The sequence below is a fragment of the Lithobates pipiens genome, unplaced genomic scaffold (genome assembly GCF_037356315.1).
Source record: "Lithobates pipiens isolate NorthernLeopardFrog02 unplaced genomic scaffold, aLitPip1_a1.2 Scaffold_3, whole genome shotgun sequence".
Lineage (NCBI taxonomy): Eukaryota > Metazoa > Chordata > Amphibia > Anura > Ranidae > Lithobates > Lithobates pipiens.
In genome coordinates, this window is record NW_027507790.1 from 102,141,556 (window position 1) to 102,163,092 (window position 21,537).

Below are 21,537 nucleotides of genomic sequence, written 5' to 3' on the forward strand. Positions count from 1 at the left end.
TAGGAAAACTGGAGTTAGTACTTACCGGTAACTCCTTTTCCGGTGGTCTTCCAGGACAGCCCTTGAGAGATGGAGCTCCTCCCATCGACACAGGAAACACATTGCCACAGTTCAAAAGGCGGTCCCTCAGGTCCCTGGTCAGTCATTCACCAAGAACCGAAGGATGGAACTGAAAAACATATAAACCATAACAGGTAATAACATTAGTACATCACTACAATCAAATAAAGGGTGGGATCGTGCTGTCCTGGAAGACCACCGGAAAAGGAGTTACCGGTAAGTACTAACTCCAGTTTTCCCAAGTGTTCTTCCAGGACAGCCCTTGAGAGGATCCCCAAGTACTTACCAGATTAGGGGGGGACCACGGCCTGGAGGACTTTCCTCCCAAAGGCCTGATCCTGACTAGACATTAAGTCCAGTCGGTAATGCCTTGTAAAGGTGGAAAAGCTTGACCATGTGGCTGCTTTACATACCTGCTCCGGGGTGGCACCAGCTCTTTCTGCCCAGGATGCAGACAACGCTCTTGTTGAGTGAGCTTTAACACCCTCAGGAGGATCTCTATTCAAGGCCTTATACCCCTCTGCTATAGCTAGCCTAATCCATCTAGCTATGGTTACTTTTGAAGCTTTCTGTCCCCTACGCTGTCCGGAAAAAAGGACAAAAAGGGAGTCTGAGATTCTGAATGGATTTGTTATTTTAAGATATTCTAGAATACACCTCCTCACATCCAATAAATGAAAACGTTCCTCTTTCTCATTTGCTGCATTTTGACAAAATGAAGGGAGGACAATATCTTGGGACCTATGGAAACTAGATGCTACCTTTGGTAAGAACCCAGGGTCTGTCTTTAGAATGACTCTGTCTTCTAGGATCTGTAGGAATGGTTCCCTGATGGAAAGTGCTTGGATTTCACTGACCCTACGGGCTGAAGTGATTGCCACCAGGAGAACTGTCTTAAAGGTAATAAGCCTTAGGGAGGCCTCTGAGATAGGCTCAAAGGGTGACCCCAAGAAAGCTTTTAGCACAACTGCTAAATCCCAGGATGGGACTTTTGTGATTCTGACTGGCTTGCGTCTAGCGACTGCCTTACAGAATCTAGCGACAAAAGGATTTTCCTGTAAGCGTTCATCTAGGTATACACTTAAGGCAGCTATCTGTACTTTAATAGTACTTAGGGTTAAACCCTTGTTTACACCTTCCTGTAAAAACTGTAGAATATTAGCCGTATTTATGTCCCGGCCATTCAGCCAGCTATTGAATTTTTTCCAGACTTTTTTGTAAATAGCTCTCGTGACTGGTTTGCGACTCTGTAGTAAGGTCGCAATTACCTCGTCTGACAGGCCCTTACTCCTTAAGATTTCCTCCTCAGTAACCACGCTGACAGCTTCAGTGTGGCGACCTGCGGATGGTAAAGAGGTCCCTGCGACAGGAGGTCCTGTCTGTAGGGAAGTCTTAGAGGCGGACAGTCTGTCAATTGTAGCAACGTTGTGAACCACGGTCTCCTGGGCCAAAAAGGTGCTACTAGAATCAAACAGGTTTTTTCCTTGAGGAATCTTGCTAGGACCCTCGGAATGAGATGAAGAGGGGGAAATGCATACGCCAGACTGAAAGTCCATGGAGTTTGCAAGGCATCTACCGCCAGGGGTTGATCTCCTGGGTTTAGCGAGAAAAAATTGGGAACCTTTGCATTTTTCTTGCTCGCAAAAAGGTCTACCTCTGGTTCTCCCCAGTGAGCTGTTATGAGATTGAATGCCTCTGGGTGTAAGGACCATTCTTGGTTCGAAATCCTCTGTCGACTCAAGAAGTCCGCCTTGTTGTTCAGCTCCCCTTTCAGGTGAACTGCAGAAATGGATTCCAGATTGGCTTCTGCCCACTGGAGAATGCGTCTGGCTACCAACATCAAACGAGGACTTCTGGTTCCTCCTTGTTTGTTTATGTATGCTACAGCCGTCGTATTGTCTGAACGGACTTGTAGATGGTGACCCTGTATTGCGGGGTGGAAAGCTAGAACAGCTCTCAGGATTGCTGTTAGTTCTTTCCAATTGGAAGAGAAACATTTCTCCTCCGGGGTCCACTTGTCCTGGACCCAGCTTGAGCCTAGGTGGGCTCCCCAGCCCCAACTGCTCGCATCCGTTGTTAGTGTTGAAGTGATAGGAAGGACCCAATGAACCCCTTTGTTTAGGTTCTCCCTGTCCTTCCACCACCAGAGGGAGCGTTTTACCCTTGAGGGGATCGATACCTCCTCCTCCAGATCTCTGCCTTTTAATTGTTCTAACAGAAAACCCTGAAGTTCTCTTTGATGGAACCTGGCCCATTGTACGGCTGGAATGGCTGCCGTCATAAGACCTAAGACCGACATTACTTCCCTCACCGTACACTTGGGGCTGCATTGAAGAAAAGATATTCTCTGCCACAGATTCAAAATCTTTTCTTCCGGCAGTATAATTTTCTGATCTACAGACTTGATCCAGTACCCCAGATACAGGATCTCCTGTGTTGGGGTTGTCTTGGATTTCTCCTGACTGACAATCCACCCTAATCGACTCAGACTGAGTTGAGTCAATTCTAGGTCCTGAGAAAGACGACTCTCTGAGTGGGCTGTTAGGAGCAGATCGTCTAGGTAGGGGATAATTGAGACTGATTGAAGCCTCAGAGGAACTAAAGCCTCTCCGAGAACCTTGGTAAAGATTCTCGGAGAGGATGATAGACCGAAGGGAAGTGCTCTGCACTGAAAGTGGTAAACCTTTGTGTCTATCTGCACTGCCATCCGAAGGAATTTCTGGCATTCCTCCCTTATTGGAATGTGCAGATAAGCATCCCTTAGGTCCAGGGTTGCCATAAATGTCTCTTTCTGCAGGAGATTCTTTATGGAATAAATGGACTCCATCCGAAATCTCTTGTAACGGATGGAGCGATTCAGTGGACGGAGGTTCATAATTAGTCTGAATCTCCCTGACGGTTTTCTTACCACAAAGATGTGCGAGTAAAAACCGTCCCCTTGTTCCTGAATAGGGACTGGTGTCAATACTTCTTGATCTACCATTTCCCCTATTAGTAAAGGTAAGGCCCTGGCCTTTTCTGAGTGACTTGGAAGCTTTGTCACCAGAAACTTGGAAGGAGGGTTGCTGTGAAATTCCAGCGCATGACCCCTTTTTATTATGTTTAAGACAAACTCGTTCGAGGTTGTCTCTTCCCATTGAGGAAGAAATTTGCTTAATCTTCCTCCCACAGGAACCCTGACGTCACTGGGGTTTGGGATCCTGATTGGGGCGGCTAAACAGTATGCCCCCTTTTCCTTTCCCTTTATGTCCCGACCAATGTTTTTTGGGGGTTGAACTCTTCTCTGATTTAGAGGGTTCCTTAAAGGGACGAAAAATTTTTCTTTGAAAATTTTTCTTTTTTGCAGGAAAGGTTTTCTTTTTGTCCGCCGTCCTTTCTAAGGCGGAGTCTAATTCAGGCCCGAAGACTAAGTCTCCTGTAAAAGGGACGCTGCACAGGCGGGTTTTAGACGCCGTGTCTCCCCCCCAGGTTTTCATCCATACTGACCTCCTTGCTGCCACTGAAAGTGCTGCAGATTTAGCCGTAAATTTAACGGAGTCCGTGGAGGCGTCAGAGATGAAACTGGTGGCCTTAAAAAGCATAGGGAAAGATTTCAAAAGCTCCCCCCTAGGAGTGCCTGCCTTTAAGTGTTCTTGTAGTTGCGATAACCAGAACTCCAGGTTTCTAGCTACACAGGAAGTGGCTAGAGCTGGTTTTAAGCCTGCCATAGAGGCATCCCAGGCCCTCTTTAAGACGATGTCTGTTCTCCTGTCCATGGGATCTTTCAGGTGGCCCATATCCTCAAAGGCCAGATCAGCCTGCTTTGAGATTTTGGACAGAGGGGCGTCTAGTTTTGGATTTTTATTCCAGACCGCCTCTGGGCTCTCATCAAAAGGGAACCTTCTCTTAAGGGATTTAGGAAAGAAAACCTTCTTGTCTGGTTCAGACCACTCCTTAAGGACAAGGTCAGAAAGCACCTTATGTATAGGAAAAACCCTTGCTTTCTTTTTCCCCAGAGCCTCATACATTTGATCATGTCTGGATAACTGAGTTTCTTCCTCCTCAATTTCCAGCGTATCATAGATAGCCCCCATTAGCTCATCTACTTCCTCGAGAGATAATCTATATTTTGAGGCTTTAGATGCTGCTTGATCCTCTTCCTGACCCGAGTCAGTGTCAGAGGATTCGGGGCTAATCAACGTGGGGCTAGGCTCCCTGACCATACGGGGCTCCCCTGAGCTGGGTGTTGTAAGGCATGGTGAGGATGAGATTATAGTTGTTTTACTCGTGGAGGCAGCTGCAGCTGATCCCACGTCAGTGATTAACTCCCGGAGGGACTTAAAGGTCGACGCCATTTCCTCTTTAAAGGAGCCCAAAAACTTTGCTAAAGGGGAATCTGCCTCAGATTTAAGCAAGCTTGCAATGCATTGCTTGCATAGGGCTTTGTTAGAGCCAGAGGACAACCTATTCCCACAATTAGGACACTTTTTGCGGCCTGTCTTGTCTTCCCTTGGCATCTCTTTAGCCTGAAAATAAGAAGACAAAGGATTTCTTAGCGTCAGCACCATGTCCCTCTTAGAATCACCACTAACAAACAACCTCACTGTGAGTAAACCGCCACCGTGGGGTACTACAGGGCCCAGCCTACAAACACCACCACTCCACCAGAGTAATAGCATGCCCAGCAGCCTACCTGGGTTTGGCTGGTGCCTGTCTCCGCCGGAGTATCCTGGGAAATAGCCTCCATGGTCCCCCTCTGACGCTCCGAATCCCGCCGCTAATCCGGTATAGCTGGACGCTGGTCGGGCTTTACAGGCACAGCGCTGGCTCTCCCTCTCCTCCTTGTACCCTTAGAGACCCGGAACCGGAAGTCTCGGCACGCAGTGATGACGCGGTTCCGCCGGAAGTGAACGCTCGGCGTCTCCGACCCCCTGCAACGAGGAGGGAAGATGGAAGGTTCCACTCACCACTCCTGGGGGAAACCGGCGTCATTCTGCCCCTGGCCACCTCGGCACTGGAAGGAGGAGGGTAACGGGTCTGCTCCGGTTCAGCTGGACGGTACCCGAGCCAAAGAAAAAAAGGTATGGACCCAAACTGCAGCCATAAACCAGGACCCGGTCCCTTAGGCTTGCAGGTTCTCAGGCAGCCCCTGAGAGGGGCCTCCAGGTTCCTGGCAACATGTTCCTCCGACGGAGGAAACACAAATGACTGACCAGGGACCTGAGGGACCGCCTTTTGAACTGTGGCAATGTGTTTCCTGTGTCGATGGGAGGAGCTCCATCTCTCAAGGGCTGTCCTGGAAGAACACTTGGGAAATACTTATAACAATCGGGCAAGGCCATACCACCCTGTGTAAACGGTCTCATCAATGTGCTCAGCTTCTATCTGGGTGGTCTAGGACCCCAGAGAAAAGATGAGAATATTTGGTTTAGTTTTGTAAAGAAAGACTTGGGTAACCACTGTGGAGAGTGTCTAAATATATAGGTGAGTTTGGGGATAACTTTCATTTTTATTAAATTGATGCACCCCAACAGGGACAATGGTAAGCTCTCCCATGCCTTCAGCTTGGCCCCCACCTCCAATATAACTGCAGATACATTTAATGAAAGGAAGTCTGATGCCTGGGCAGAAACCTGAACTCCTAGGTGTTTAAAGGTCTCAACCCACTGTAGCGAAAAATCTGGGGGGGGGGGTGTTGATTTACGTAGCTGCCTAGTAAATTGGAAATAAAAGAGACTTGGACCAGTTGAGCCTAGGGCCCGTAAATGTGGTAAAGAAGTTCAAAGTCTGTAGGGCCCCCTGCAACGATGGACCTGCGTCATTCAAAAAGAGCAGCATGTCATCAGCATATAGGGCCATCCTCTTCTCCAGCAAGAGAAAAGTGTAGACCTCTGATCAATGGGGAGGTGCGAAGAGCCTCAGCCACTAGTTCAATAGCTAAGGCAAATAATGCTGGAGAGAGAGGGTATCCCTGTCTAGTTCCCCTGTACTGTCTGAAAGGGGGAGACAGACCACCGCCTAAGCACACTAATGAAGTGGGGCAGCTATAAATCACCTGCAGCCATTTAATAAATACCATAGGGAACCCCATTCTGCATAATGTTTCCCAAAGAAAGGGCCATTCAATGGTGTCAAAGGCCTTCTCTATATCTAGAGAAGCCACCGTACGCGAACCCGCAGGGTAACACGCCCCCCCCCCCCCCCCCGGGAGAGTGCTTCTCCTAGGGGGTTAGCTGATGCAAGGAGGAGCCGCCGAGGGACCCCAGAAGAGGACGATCGGGGCCATTCTGTGCAAAAAGAGCTGCACATTGGGGGTAAGTATAAGGTTTTTTATTTTAAATAAAAAAAAATAAAAAAAAAGGCTTACAATCACTAATTTTCAGTATCATCCCACCTGTGTCCGCTAGTTTTTTTAATCATGGGTATGCTTTCAAGGAGACATGGAGTAAAACATAAAATTGTATCAAATACTTACCTTAATATTCTTTTCCTGGTGCCTTTTATGCTAATCACTGGTCCTGAGGGAGGGGGTCAGAGGCAGAGCGTTATCACTAATATTTTGTCATGGATAGGCACCAGGAAAGGAACATTTTTTAAAATTATTATATTTAATACAATTTTTCATTTTTAGTAAGATTCACAGGAGTATGTGGGCCTTTAGTATTATAGTGAGCATTCTTGCCAGTCCTCAAAGGACTCTCAAAATGTACATATGGCCTCATGTATACAGGCTTATGAATTTATGCTCCAAACTTTTCAGAAAAAATGCCTCTAATGTTATGTGTGTACATGCATTTATGCGCATTAGGCATTGAGTATCAATGCATTCTACTGGCCAGAATATTTATTCTGGCCATTCGAATAAATTTACACCAATTCACGTGTATGTGAGAAAATTATACTTGTAAACTCCTCTCCAAACGCAGCTTTGATGCCTTTTTATTTTGTAAGGTCTCTAAACGATGCTCTTAAAATACTAATCTAAAAGCCTGAAGGGCATGGCCACACAGGTTAACTTAGAACTTTGTTTAGAGGCATACAAAAATATGCTGTATGCCTGTAAAAGCACCATTTCTCCGCCAGTGTGCAAGAGGCCTTATATTAACAGATTAAAAAGAAAAGGCAAAAACACATGACGAAAAATAATTTAATCACAAAATAGTATAATTTTACAGGCAAATGGTAACAATAACTGTCTAAAAAACTGAAATAAAAGGCAAAGGAACTTAATCAAGATTTGTTTGAACCTCTGTGCAAAAAACAAAAAAAAAAAAAAAAAAAAAAAGGAAAAGAAAATCAAATTCAAATGACAAAACAGCAGGACAATTATTTCTTTGGTGCGTCACAAAATGGTGCGTTGTCTAAAAGGACATCAGATCGAGGCCGCAGAACTAAAAATGCAAAGAAAAGTTACCAGCAATATAATTAATAATTTACAAAAAAGGCAATTTAAGATAATTTACTATGTAGAATTTTTATAAAGAACGAGCAAAAAAACATTAAATAGCCTTTGAAATCCCACAGCTAGACAAGCAGATCAGCCCTTCCGTGTGCTACATTCATTTTAGCTTATTGCCTGCAGAAACTAATGTAAAAACTACTAATGAAGAGTATATTTGTCTTAAACAGAAACTATATTACTTTTTCTAGCTCAAAAATGAACATTCAGAAATGGTTGCCTGCTATTCCATCAACATTTCTTCAATGTCATAATACGGTTAAAAAAAAAACTCTTGAAAGAGAAAAAAAATTAGCATACCAACATAGGAGCTGTGTACAAAAATTCTATAAAATATGGGCCCCTAGCTTTGTTTATCCATTGCTGGTTTATAACGCTACATAATTTTATGGCGTTATATTTGTGTTACTACTCATGCAGATGTGTTTCTGGAGCTCTTTTTTTCTGTTTATTTTTATGTAATGCTACGATATGCGGCTTGAATTTGCGTACTGGCATTTGGAGCTGAACTGACATACTTTGTTAATTATCTTACAGGCTTTAGTGAGATATGTTTATGGAACATGCTGTTTTTTTTTCTGCCTCTTTCTTTTCTTTCTTATTTTGTACATTAAACGCTAAAAAAAAAATTAAATAAAAATTGATTAAAAAAACAAAAAGCAGAAAAAAAAATTTGGGGAAAAAAACCCCAAACATCTATTATTGTTGTTTTCAAAAACCTTACACTAGTTAATCCATTAGTAAAAGAAGACCTAGCATCAGATCTTTTATATGCCAACTGTATGGAAGACAGTTAATGTGCAAGTGTAACACTTACAGTTATTTATTACCTCTCACAGAGATCACAGTACTTTCCCTGAAAATGTGCTTACGTTTATCTCCCTAAGGATAGAGCCATCCCTGAGGGTCAGCATCTAGCTCTTGGCCTTGTATGCTGGCTCAGAGATGACACAGCTGTGTTCACAAATGCCATACATATGAATGGTAACGGTGTATTATGCATTTTGCCTGGAGTCCAGCTTTAACATGTCTTTAGGAGGTAAAAGGATTGCTTACCTGATCTGAGTTCATAGGCACAGTTGGCTAGGAGAGATTTTATTGAAAATGACTGCAACTGACTCCCACCCCCACAGCTTTCTAGCTAAAAAAAAAAAACACTGGTGCTCCCCTTCCCAAGGTCAAAATATTCAAATGCAAATATGTATTTGTACTAAAATCTTTCAGTGACCAGACTGTTTATGCATTGCCAGCTTCTATCTAGTGCCTCTAGGCACCCTTAACAACTGTGGCACATCTTCCTGATCGTTGTGCCCCTTTCTGGCCCCTTGCCTCATCCTCTGTTCCTAGGCCCTCTAAATCACCACTGAATATCAATAGTTTAAGTCCACAATCTGCTGTTCGTAATGGGGAAAAAAATTTGACTGTTTTTCTTTTCTTACGTATTCGATCTGAATCTGAGTGAACACCTTGAATAACAGTTGTTCGGAGAAGAAATTCAACATCTTGTCCTATTTTCATTAGCTGTAAAATAAAACAAAAGACAATATTCTAGTCAACATTTCTATACCAGAAAATATAGTTCTGCAACGGTAACCTACATTAAATTTTTTTATCTGCAAAATGTACCACTAACATTTGCCTATATGTAGAGATGGACCGAACAACCCCCTGTTCGGTTTGCAGCAGAACTCCCAAACAGGGGAAAAGTTCTGACCTGAACGTCGAACCCCATTAAAGTCTAGGGGAGCCGAACAGGAATCAAAAGTGCTCATTTTGAAGGCTTAGGTGCAAGTAATTGGCTATAAAAGGGGTATGAGGGTCTGGGTACCATGTATAAATGCAAAAAAAAAAAAAAAGTTTTAAAAAAAAAAAAAGCAATGATTTTAATGATGCTTAACGTGCAACAATAAAAATGAAAAATTCCTTTAAATAAAAAGGAAACAAAAATAAATAAAAACTCAAAAGTCAAATCACATTTACATTGACTTGCAGTTGAAATTGGCAGCACCTGGCTATTGAAAAGAAACAGTGTGCGCTCCCCCCCAGTCCATACCAGACCCGAAGGGGAACCCCACGGCAAAAAAAAAAAAAAAAAAGTGGTTCAATAAAAATGAGTGAGCAAACAGCCAATGCTTGGGCCGAACCGTTCGCCAAACACTACTCATATAGTGAAGGAAAAAAGTATTTGTATCCCTGTTGATTTTGTACATTTTTCCACTGAAAAACAAACGATCAGCCTATAGTTTTAATGGTAGGTTTATTTTTTAACAGTGAGAGACAAAAATATCCAGAAAAACGCATTTAAAAAAAAGTTATAAATTGATTTGTTATAAAGTGAAATCCCCTATCAATCAGCAAAATTTCTGGTTTCCAGGTAACGAGCTGAGATTAGGAGTACTCTCTTAAATAAAAGACACCTGTCCACAGAAGCAATCAATCAGATTCCATTCTCTCCACCATGGCCAAGACCCAAAGAGCTGTCCAAGGATGTCAGGAACAAGATTATAGACCTACCCAAGGCTGGAATGGGCCACAAGACCATCACTAAGCAGCTTGGTGAGAGGGTGACAACAGTTGGTGCGATTATTTGCAAATGGAAAAAACACAAAATAACTGTCAATCTCCCTCGGTCTGGAGCTCCATGCAAGATCTCACCTTGTGGAGTTTCATTGATCATGAGAGCGGTGAGGAATCAGCCCAGAATTACAAGGGAGAATCTTGTCAATGATCTCAAGGCAGCTGGGATCATAGTCACCAAGAAAACAATTGGTAACACACTATGTTGTGAAGGATTGGAATCCAGCAGCGAAAATCTGAATGATTCAGAGGAGAACTGGGTGAAAGTGTTGTGGTCAGATGAGACCAAAATCGAGCTCCTTGGCATCAACTCAACTCGTGGTGTTTGGAGGAGAAGGAGGAGGAGGATGAATTCTGCCTGTGACCCCCAAGAACACCATTCCCACCGTCAAACATGGAGGTGGAAAAATTATGCTCTGGGGGTGTTTTTCTGATAAGGGGACAGGGAAACCTCACCACATCAAAGGAACAATGGACGGGCCATGTACCATCATATTTTGGATGAGAACCTCCTTCCCTCAGCCAGAGCACTGAAAAGGGGTCGTGGGTGGGTATTCCAGCATAATGATTAAAATCACAAGGCCAAGGCAACAAAGGAGTGGTTTAAGAAGAAGCACATTAGGTTCCTGGTGTGGCCTACCCAGTCTCCAGACCTTAATCCCATAGAAAATATGTGAGGGAGCAGAAGGTTTCGAGTTACAAAATGTCGGCCTCGAAACATTAATCACTTGGAGAGGATCTGCAAAGAGGAGTGGGACAAAATTCCTTCTGAAATGTGTGCAAACCTGATAGTTAACTACAAGAAACGTCTGACCTCTGTGATTGCCAACAAGGGTTTTGCCACCAAGTACTAAGTCATGTTTTGGGAAGGGGTCAAATACTTATTTCACTCATTAAAATGCAAATCAATTTATAACTTTGAATTGTGTGTTTCTGGATTGTTTTTGTTATTATTCTGTTTCTCAATGTTAAAATAAACCTACCACTAAAATTATAGACTGATAATTTTTTTTTGTCAGTGGGCAAACATACAAAATCAGCAGGCGATCAAATACTTTTTTCCCTCACTGTATGTATGTTATGCTTGTAAGGTATCATTCAAACAAGTGTACTGTTTCGTTCACCTGTGCAAAGGCCGTTCAAAATAAAGACAGGCTGACAGCTGGACAGCTCTCCAAGCACACCCCTGAGTGTACATTTATGCGGGGCAGATGCATGGATCACAACACTGTTCTGATCGCCTGCAGTGTTCTGATCCATGCATTGACACCTCAAGCATTACACGGTTTGTCATTGATTGGAACAGGCTGCCTGCATGTGGCTGCATGTGCCTCCCATGCAGGTAAAGACGGCCCTTTGCAAGGGTGCACAGAACAGTATCCCCAAATATATAAATACACTGAATACACAATGGTCCCATACCCAGGAGAAATAAAAAAAAAAGCCTACCATTGTTTATGTAAGTGGTTATCTGTACCTGTAAACTACTAATGGACCAAAGCAATCTTTGCATAATAGCTATGGGCCTATTCATTCAATAATGACTGCCGCTGAAAATACATACATAGAACAATTTTTTGGGGCACAAATTAATTAATTTCTATTTATTCTATAAACAAATTAAAAAATATATTTTCTCAAATCGCCTTCCAGGACAACCTTGGAGAGAGCACAGCACCACCAATTTTCCAAGAAACACACGCAGCCTTTAAATCCCTCATCTTCCACCATGGCTTTGGTTATTGTGTTTTCTCCCCCATGGTAGAAGCGCATGCTGGAACCAGGGAGCTGCGTTTTCTCCAAGGTGGAGGGAGAAGGCTTACCTTAAAGTGTGTCTGCCTGGAGTGCAGTGACCCAGCCCCCCCCCCCCCCCCCCGTGATGGGCGGGGGGTGTTTTGCGGAGTCCCTAGGCTCTCCAGTTTAGGGGAAGCAGTGGCCTGCAGGAGATGTCCGGAGGTATGGCTCAGGTGGCCAGGCGGTATGCCGCTGCTGGTCGGTGGCGTGTCCCGCATTGGTGGTTCCAGGTCCTGGCTGGTGTGTGATGTCACGTCCAGTGATGCGGCTTCCTGTGGGGGCGTGGCGGCTAGTGGTTTCCGTCACCTGGAATGCAGAGGCCAAGGGGGCGAGCCTATCGACCGGCGCTTCCGGCCCTCATTAATGGGACTGGGTAATTTAAAAACAGGGTTTTTTCTCAGTCCCCGTCCACCTCTAGAACAGCAGAGGTCATTGATTCCGGGGGATGAGGAGACAAGTACTCTTCCCCCCCCCTCAGAGATTCAGACGAGGAAGATGATAGTCGAGCCTCCCAGGAAAAACTATCACTGAAGGATGTGGATGACCTTTTGAGAGCGATCTACACTTCCCTTTGAGATCCAGGAGGAACGGTAAAAACTGTCAGTTCATGATAAAATGTACCAAGGACACTAAACAAAGAATGTTTCCAGTCCATAGAATCTGCTCTGATGCAGTGAAGAAAGAATGGAAGGACCCAGAGAGAGGCCCCTTCTTTTCCAAGACCCTTAGGAGAAGGTTTACCTTCGAAGATAAGGAGTCAGAGGTATGGAATAAGAAACCTTGTGTAGATGCCCCATTCTCACAGGTTTTCTGTCACACAGACCTAGCATTCAAGGACATGGGGGTGCCGAAGGATGCAATGAATAAAAGAGCAGACTCCCTTTTGAAAAAAGTATGGGATTCCACATCAGCTAGCCTCAAACCCGCTGTGGCTTCCAAGGTTGTGGCAAGGAACCTAGAATGCTGGGTAGAGAAGTTGAAGAGCCACGTAAAGGCGAGTACGTCATCGCGCTCTCTCCAAAGTTGTCCTGAAAGGCTCTTAAAAATACAGTCACCAGTAAGTCTAAGTATTTTCAAGTTTGACCAGTGCTAGCCCTAAAACAGCTGATGTTACAGCAGATAGAAGTAGAATTATGATTCTATAATTTGTCCCATATAGAACACATACTATATAGTATGGCAAAAATATTTACAAAATTACATGAAAAGGGCCTTTAAGGCTCGGTTCACACAGGGGCGGCACGACTTGCAGCGCGACTCACAGACGTGACCTGCAAACGACTTCAGCGGCGACTTGCAAAACGACTTCTGTATAGAAGTCAAGGCAAGTCGCCTGAAGTCGCCCCAAAAGTAGTACAGGAACCTTTTTTCTAAGTCGGAGCGACTTGAGTCGCTCCTATTAGAACGGTTCCATAGTACAGAACGGAGCGCGACTTGTCAGGCAGCTAAGTCGCCTGGACAAGTCGCCACTGTGTGAACCGAGCCTAAGAACCTACTGCTTTGCACTACATGAACAAAGCAGCTGGGACCATAGTCATAGTTCTCTTTAAGGATCTATTGACTCCATATGCATCCTACTTTACCAACATTTTTCCCTACCTCCGATATCTTTTCAGGAGAAGTCTCATTTTTGTTTTTCAGAAACTCTGCGTTGATCCTTTGCCTTGCACCTGAAGTAAAGACAAAATTAGACTACTTATATATGTGCTAAAAACAGTCAAATACCAATTATTGTACAACACTGTAGCTGAACCATTCATATTTACTTACTTTCTAATGCTCTGGTGTCATTCTGGAAAACTTGTTGCCTTGTCCTATGCAATGCTTTGAAAAGCCTCAGAGCCTACAAGTGCACAGAAAAGTAAAAACACAACATATTGCAGTAGATGTCTAACCAAACTGGCATTTCAGACAGAATCATCCAATGACTTAAAATATCTCCTGTGAATCAATAATGTTGGCAAAGAGAGTGAAATCCCGGCACCGATCCAACTCGAGATAAAATCGCATAGTCTTTCATTAGTGATCCATCAAGACACAAAAAAAATCCATTAAACAGCACGATTGACGCATTACAGCTCTAACCTTTGGGCCTTAGTCATGTCATAATGGGGTTGATTTACTAAAACTGGAGAGTGCAAAATCTGGTGACTAAGGCCCAAAGATTAGGGCTAAAATGCATCATACTTGCTGTTTAATAGATTCTTTTGTGTCTCGATGGATCATTAATAAAAGCTATGTGATTTTTTTTCTCAAGTTGGATCAATGCCGAACTATCTCTTGTGATACTGAAACAGTATGTATAGTGCTGTCCTGGCATAGACAACGTAACCTTATACTTTTATTACGGAATGGCGGTTTTAGCACTGCATTATCTTTTTTCATAAAGACTTGTTGGTGCAGGTATCTTTTAGCAATAACAAGGATGGGTGGCATGCAATAAAAACATACCAAGGGTTAAGTAAGCATCAAGAATCTGTCCCATTTGCCTTTTTATTAATACACCACTGCTTCCAAAAACTATTAGATGCTTCGCTGCCAGCAACTTGTGGCTATCGGTGCTCCCATGCCGGTCTTTCCTCTGTCGCTAAAAGCAGCAGTGGTGTCACTCCCTCAGTGTTGTGACAGTGCTCAGGCCTACAGATTAGCTACTAGGCCCAAAGTGCAGGTAAGGCAAGTCTATAGAATTTGAGGGGGCTCTGCAGAGGCACAGTCACTGCAAGGTCATAGTGTCTCTTCAAAAAAAAAAAAAAAAAGGAAACTCATACTTCCCTTTTACTTAATCCTAATTCTTATGAGCTGCTAATATCTAAAACTCTTTCCTGCCCGCTAAGAAGTGCACCGTTTCTGTTAAAATAGAGTTAATTATCTGTGGGAGGTCTACAGACTTTCTTGAAGCGTCATACCGACAATGGGGAGTCCGGATCCACCCCCCTACCTTTCATCTTGCATGTTTGATGTTGGCTCTGCTCGTTCCTGAGACTTCATACAGCACACAGAAATGCTCCCCTCCTCCCTCCTCTCTGTTGCAGACACGATGACCCCAGCACTAAGGATGAGCTCAGGTGTGTTCGCATGGTCCACGTACAGAGCCCGCCAGGAAGTCGGTGCAGTTCTGCGCTAATTACAGGCAGTGAGATATTGCCCGATCTCTGCAGCCACGCCATGGGGCAATGTCTCACTGCCTGTGATTAGCGCAGCACTGCGCCGACTTCTTGGCGACCTCTGCACGTGGACCATGCGAACATGCCTGAGCTCATCCCTACTCAGCACACATTCAGGAAAGCAGCAGGCATTACTGACTGTATAAGTCAGTGATAGTGCTCTGTACAGTGTATTATATTCTACTTTCCTGCTAAAATTATAATGCAAAGAATACTTTTTTAAAGTAAAATACAATACTGGCTTTTCCCAGCATTGCCTGGATTCACTATAATACAATTAGAGCCAATATTGTGATTTCATAATTTTTTACTGGCTATGCAGATTGTTATATGCGATTGAGGTCATGGATCCATATGCTGGATTCACACTGCTAGGTGTACAGGGGATGGGGATTATATAAGAGTACAGGGGATGGGGATGATGGGATTATATATGAGTACTGGGGATGATGGGACTCTATAGGCGTATTGGGGATGGGGGTGACGGGACTGTATAGCAGTACAGGGGATGGGGATAACGGGACTGTATAGGAGTAATGGGGATAGGGATGATGGGACTGTATAGGAGTACAGGAAATGGGGATCACAGGACTGTATAGGGGATGATGGGACTGTATAGGAGTATAGGAGATGGGGGTGACAAGACTGTATAGAAGTACAGGGGATGATGGGGCTGTATAGGAGTACAGGGGATGGGGATGATGGGACTGTATAAGAGTTCAGGGGATGATGGGACTGTATAAGAGTACAGGGGATGGGGATGATGGGACTGTATAAGAGTACAGGGGATGGAGATGATGGGACTGTATAAGAGTACAGGGGATGGGGATGATGGGACTGTATAAGAGTACAGGGGATGGGGAGGATGGGACTGTATAAGAGTACAGGGGATGGGGATGATGGGACTGTACACGAGTACAGGGGATGGGGATGATGGGACTGTACACGAGTACAGGGGATGGGGATGATGGGACTGTATAAGAGTACAGGGGATGGGGATGATGGGACTGTATAAGAGTACAGGGGATGGGGATGATGGGATTGTATAAGAGTACAGGGGATGGGGATGATGGGATTGTATAAGAGTACAGGTGATGGGGATGACGGGATTGTATAAGAGTACAGGGAACGGGGATGACAGGACTGTATACGAGTACTGGGGATGATGGGATAACAAGACTGTATAGGAGTACAGAAGATGGGGGTGACAGGACTGTATAGGAGTTTTTATTTTTTGCACTATAAATAAATTTAAAAAAAAACACATTACTTTTTACTATAATACAGGGGTTGACAGATTTGCTTGGAATCTAGAAGCCCGCTAAAAAAGTTAGGAGCCAGGTCGGTAACGACGATCCGGACCTGTCCCTGGCCTGACATGGAGAGGAGTGAGGGGAACATTGCCCCCCCCCCCCCCCCCGTCTCCAAGTCATTGCCCATAGCTCTTAGAGGGACATTTTATTTATTTTTATTTTCTTTCCAAATTACAAATTTTTTTTTAATTGCATTTTAGTGTAAATATGAGATCTGAGGTCTCTCTGACCCCAGATCTCATATTTTAAGAGGACCTGTCATGCTTTTTTCTATTACAGGGGAATTTTACATTCCTTGAAATAGGAATAAAAGTGACACAATTTTTTTTTTAAAAGAACAGTTTTTTTTTTTTAAACGCGCCCTGTCCCGCCAAGCTCGTGTGCAGAAGCGAACGCATATGTGAGTAGCACCCGCATATGAAAGCGGTGTTCAAACCACATATGTGAGGTATCACCATGATCGGTAGAGCGAGAGCAATAATTCTAGCCCTAGACCGCCTCTATAACTCAAAACATGCAACCTGTAGAATTTTTTTAAACGTCGCCTATGGAGATATTAAAAGGTAAAAGTTTATCGCCATTCAACGAGCGGGTGCAATTTTGAAGCGTGACATGTTGGGTATCAGTTTACTCGGTGTAACATTATCTTTCACAATATAAAAAAAAAATTGGGCTAACTTTACTGTTGTCTTATTTTTTTATTAAATAAATTATTTTTCCCCAAAAAAGTGCGCTTCTAAGTCCGCTGCGCAAATATGGTGAGACAGACAGTATTGCAACGACTGCCATTTTATTCTTTTGGGTGTTAGAATAAAAAAATATATATATATAATGTTTAGGGGTTCTAAGTAAAGGGAAGGAGATGGGCGGGCAATGAAAACAGGTGGGGAAGCTCCATTAGCATTGCTAGTTGTCATACCAATGGCCACCACAAGAGGGCGCCAGATTCCAGAAGAAAGCATAGGACCGCAGAAGGCCTCAAAGCCACGGCCTCAATTACCAGCCGGCGGCAGCACGGCCCAACGCGATCATGCCAGGGAGGGAGGGGGTAGGGGGGTTGTGTGCACGGAGACAGGATACCCCCCAGCTGTGCTGCCCCAGGCGCCAGGTCACCAATTCTAGTCGCAAATGCGACCTGGCGCCCGGGGTTTGTCGAGCCCTGCTATAATAAATATCCCCAAAAAATATATTAAAAAAATATTGTTTCCTCAGTTTAGGTGGATACATATTCTTCTACATATTTTTGTAAAAAAGAACCAAATATTATAAAGGATCACAATAAGTGTTTATTGATTGGTTTGTGCAAAAGTTATATTATGTCAGGGCTCGACAAATCCCAGGTGCCAGGTCGCCGCCGTTGCGATTAGAAATTGTGCCCTGGCGCCTGGGTTTTTGTCACTGACAGGTGCCTCTGCTACAGGGCTGGCTGTGGGGTCTTGGCCGGGAAAGTAGAGGCCCTCCAGACACAGAGCACTGTCTGGTAGTTGGGATGGAGCAGGAAGAGAGTGGCTCAGCAGCCGCTGACATCCTCCTCCCTTCTCCGCACACTGTTGGCAGAGCAGCGCTGCAGTGTGTGAAACTGTATGTAGAGAGGAGCTGTCAAAATTGAGGCTGGATGTCGGGGTGGGCGGGACCTGGGTTGGGCGGGACCCAGCTATCCAACACCAGCAAATGGAATGGGATCTGGGTGGGCCAATATGTGTATGTGGCCCGCCCCTTTCTTAAGCAGCCCAATCATTGGCTGGATAGCTGCTGGGTCCCACCCACCCCAGGTCCAGCCCACCTGGCTTCAGTTAATGACTCCACTATTACCAGGTCTTCTCCACATGTAGTTTTATTTGTCCAGGTTCAAATGCTCAAAGTAAATAAAATATCATCATGCAAGATTGATTAACCACATGCTGACCGGCGCACAACGATATACGTCGGCACAATCGCACGGCTGGGCAAATGGGCGTACAGGTACGTCCACTTTAAGACGTGGCATTGTGGGGGCGTGCGCGTGCCGCGTACTCCGTGACCGTGTCTGTGAGTCTCGCAGACTCGATGTCCGCCAGGTGCCCGCGATCTTTTCACAGAGCGGAAGAACAAGGCATTTCCCCGTTCTGCCTAGTGACCTGACAGAGAGCCACTGCTCCCAGTGATCAGGAGCAGTGATCTGTCATGTGAGTGGTAGCCCATCCCCCCACAGTTGGAATCCCTCCCTAGGACACACTTAACCCCTTGTGTTTAACCCCTTCCCTGCCAGTGTAATTTACACAGTAATCAGTTCATTTTTATAGCACTGATCGCTGTATAAATGACGATGGTCCCAAAATAGTGTCAAAAGTGTCCGATGTGTCCGCCATAATGTCGCAGATCGCTACTATTAATAATAATAAAAAGGCCATAAATCTATTCCCTATTTTGTAGACGCTATAACTTTTGCGCAAACAAATCAATATACACTTTTTACCAAAAATATGTAGAAGAATACATATCAGCCTAAACTGAAAAAAAATGTTTTTTTTTTATATATATTTTGGGGGGATATTTATTATAGCAAAAAGTAAAAAATATTTTTTTTTTTTCAAAATTGTTGCTTTTTTTTTTGTTTATAGCGCAAAAAAATAAAAAACGCAGAGGTGATCAAATACCACCAAAAGAAAGCTCTATTTGTGGGAAAACATTGTGCTTAAAGTGCTGCACTCTGCAAGTGTACAACTTGCCAGGGAAAATGTGCAGCAAGTTCACAAGACTTACAGTTCAACACTGCCATGTGTGGCAAGTAGGGATGATCTCAGGCGTGTTCGCATGGTCCACGTGCAGAGCCCGCCAGGAAGTTGGCGCAGCGCTAATCACAGACAGTGAGACATTGCCCCGATCTCTGCAGCCGCACATCGGGGAAATGTCTCACTGCCTGTCATTAGCGCAGCGCTGAGCCGACTTTCTGGCAGGCTCTGCATGTGGTCCATGCGAACATGCCTGAGCTCATCTCTAGTGGCAAGTTATCCTTGCTATTTGGGAAGCGGTCAGGTGGCCGATCCACCAGGCGACCGCTGTGTACCGATTGGTCATCACAGCAATCACATGATACTATTTACAGTGCTGGTCCCTCCCTTTCTCCTTGGAAGGGGAAGGAGAGAGATCCCGTAATTGTGAATGGGCACAGAATGAACAGATCAGTAGCTATAGCTGCTGATCCGTTCAGTCTGTTGTTGTGATAGGAATCTTTTTAACCCTTTTATGTTTATGTTTAACCCCCTCAGTACTAGCATGTTCCTTTATTTCTAAAATAATTGTAATTAAAAAAAAATTAGATCACATTCGGATGTCTACTTTTCAATAAAGAAGTCATTTGGGGGGGTTTTCATACTATTTTAGCATTTTTTTTTTTAAGTGGTTCTAAAACCTAGAACCCCCCCCCCCAATACTTAACCCACTCAGTCCAGTGCTGTACCCGTCTTTAACAGCTCTCCCTGCTCTTACAGGCTTCGTTAAAGCGGTTCTGCACCTTAAAAAAAAAAAATTAAAAGCCAGCAGCTATAAATATTGCAGCTGCTGACTTTCAATAAATTGACACTTACCTGTCCCAGGGACCAGCGATGTCGGCGGCAGATGACGAGCGATCGCTCGTCTCTCTGCTGCCCCCGCCGCCATCCTCTGTCAGGGAATCGGGAAGTGAAGCATTGCGGCTTCACTGCCCGGTTCCCTACTGCGCATGCGCGAGTCGCGCTGCGCGTCCCTGCTGGTCCCCGCTGTGTCTTGGGAACTGTGTGTTTCCCAGAACACAACAGGGGCGGGGCATCTACGGCGGTCTGTCCCGAAAGTAGGTGCAGATACCTGGATTATCCAGGTAACTGCACCCCCCTCCCCTCTTAAAGGTGCCGATTGTGGCACCGGAGGGGGGGGGGAAATCAGATGAGCGGAACTTCCACTTTAGGTTGGAGAACCGCTTTAAGGCAATGGGAGCTTTTTCTTTCTGCTGCTGTCAGTCAACTTCTGTGACAAGGGAGCAGGGAGAGGAGCTAAGGTATAACATACGGGTCTATGGATGCAGGCAGCTCAACTCGGGATCGAGCCCATTGATATGGCACACCAAGAAGAGGAAGAACCTGTTTTTTTATTTCTTCTAAAATGTTGTTCTTTCAATATAAAGAAACAGCGCTTATTAAATACCACCAAAAGAAAGCTTTACCTGTCTCAAAACAATTATATAAAACACATTCAGTTACAGTGTAGCATGACTAATTGTCAGTCAAAACTATCATAGCGCTGAAAAATGGCCTGGTAATAAAGAGATACCCAAATAGCAAGGATAACTTGCCACAGATTTGTGGTAGCGTTGAATTTTAAATCTGGTAACTTGCTGCACATTTTCACTGGCAAGTTGTACACTTGCAGGGGACTAGAAGCACAAGTTCTAATTGACACTTTTCCAATTTGTAGCAAATTTGCATGGCACGTCTCTGGCAAGAACAAAGTTGCAGTGGTGAGTCTATATAGCAAGAGCTCTGCAAGTCTACAGCATGAAAATTCAGTCACAGTGCCCCCTGTGGTAGGATGAACATTGCACAACAAAACTGAACCAGAACTTGCAGCAGACTTGCAGAAAGTTGATCTGGAGTCATTCAATGTGGACTTGCTGCAATTGTGCAACAAACTTGTGAAACCTGGCAAGTCCAGCAAGACCTTAGCATGTCATTTTCAAACGTGCAGCTCAAATGCTTGCTATCTGGGTAATGCCTCCAATGGGTATACCAGTCCTGTTGACAACCATCTAAAATGGGAATGCCATTTCACTTCCTGTTGTGTCTCTGGGACAGGAAGTGAAATGAAAGCTCCACACTGGGATGCACAAGGCAAAGCCTAAACCGAGAGGTATTTTCTCTCTGCATGACCTAATCTAAAATACAGATTCAAGCTGTATATATACTTTAAATCACCACGACTGACCTGTCCAGTAAAGACAACACACTTGACTCACCTTCATAATGCCTTCCAATGCTTGTTTATTCCCAGTAAGGGTCACGTATTATCAGAATGGGGCGTGTCCGGCCAATCACAAAACCGACTCGCAGCCACACCTCTGCAATTCGCGGACACGCCCACTTGGTAGAAGCCTTTCAGGCCATGATTGGATCGGGCAGGCGCTGTATTCCATTACTTTACCATTGAATTTGTCCAGCATGGGCACCGTCAAGGACTTCAT

At 44.5% G+C, this 21,537-nt stretch overlaps 1 protein-coding gene across 1 annotated transcript; it reads right to left on the reverse strand.

Annotated features, from left to right (window-relative positions):
- Positions 1 to 7,172: 7,172 nt before the first annotated feature.
- On the reverse strand, positions 7,173 to 21,450 carry LYRM7 (LYR motif containing 7). Its single transcript, XM_077462126.1, has 5 exons — positions 21,313 to 21,450; positions 13,640 to 13,712; positions 13,469 to 13,539; positions 8,938 to 9,019; positions 7,173 to 7,430 (listed from the first exon to the last, which is right to left on the reverse strand). Exons 1-5 carry the CDS (start codon positions 21,316 to 21,318, stop codon positions 7,366 to 7,368), a joined length of 297 nt encoding a protein of 98 aa, XP_077318252.1. The 5' UTR covers positions 21,319 to 21,450; the 3' UTR covers positions 7,173 to 7,365.
- Positions 21,451 to 21,537: the final 87 nt, after the last annotated feature.

What these genes read in the sequence shown, in the direction of transcription:
- LYRM7 (XM_077462126.1), bottom strand. An exon ending in TGACACCAGAGCATTAGAAA is followed by an intron (nt 13,540 to 13,639) that starts GTAAGTAAATAT and finishes TCTTTACTTCAG; the next exon opens with GTGCAAGGCAAAGGATCAAC. An exon ending in CTCAGATTCAGATCGAATAC is followed by an intron (nt 7,431 to 8,937) that starts GTAAGAAAAGAA and finishes TTGCATTTTTAG; the next exon opens with TTCTGCGGCCTCGATCTGAT.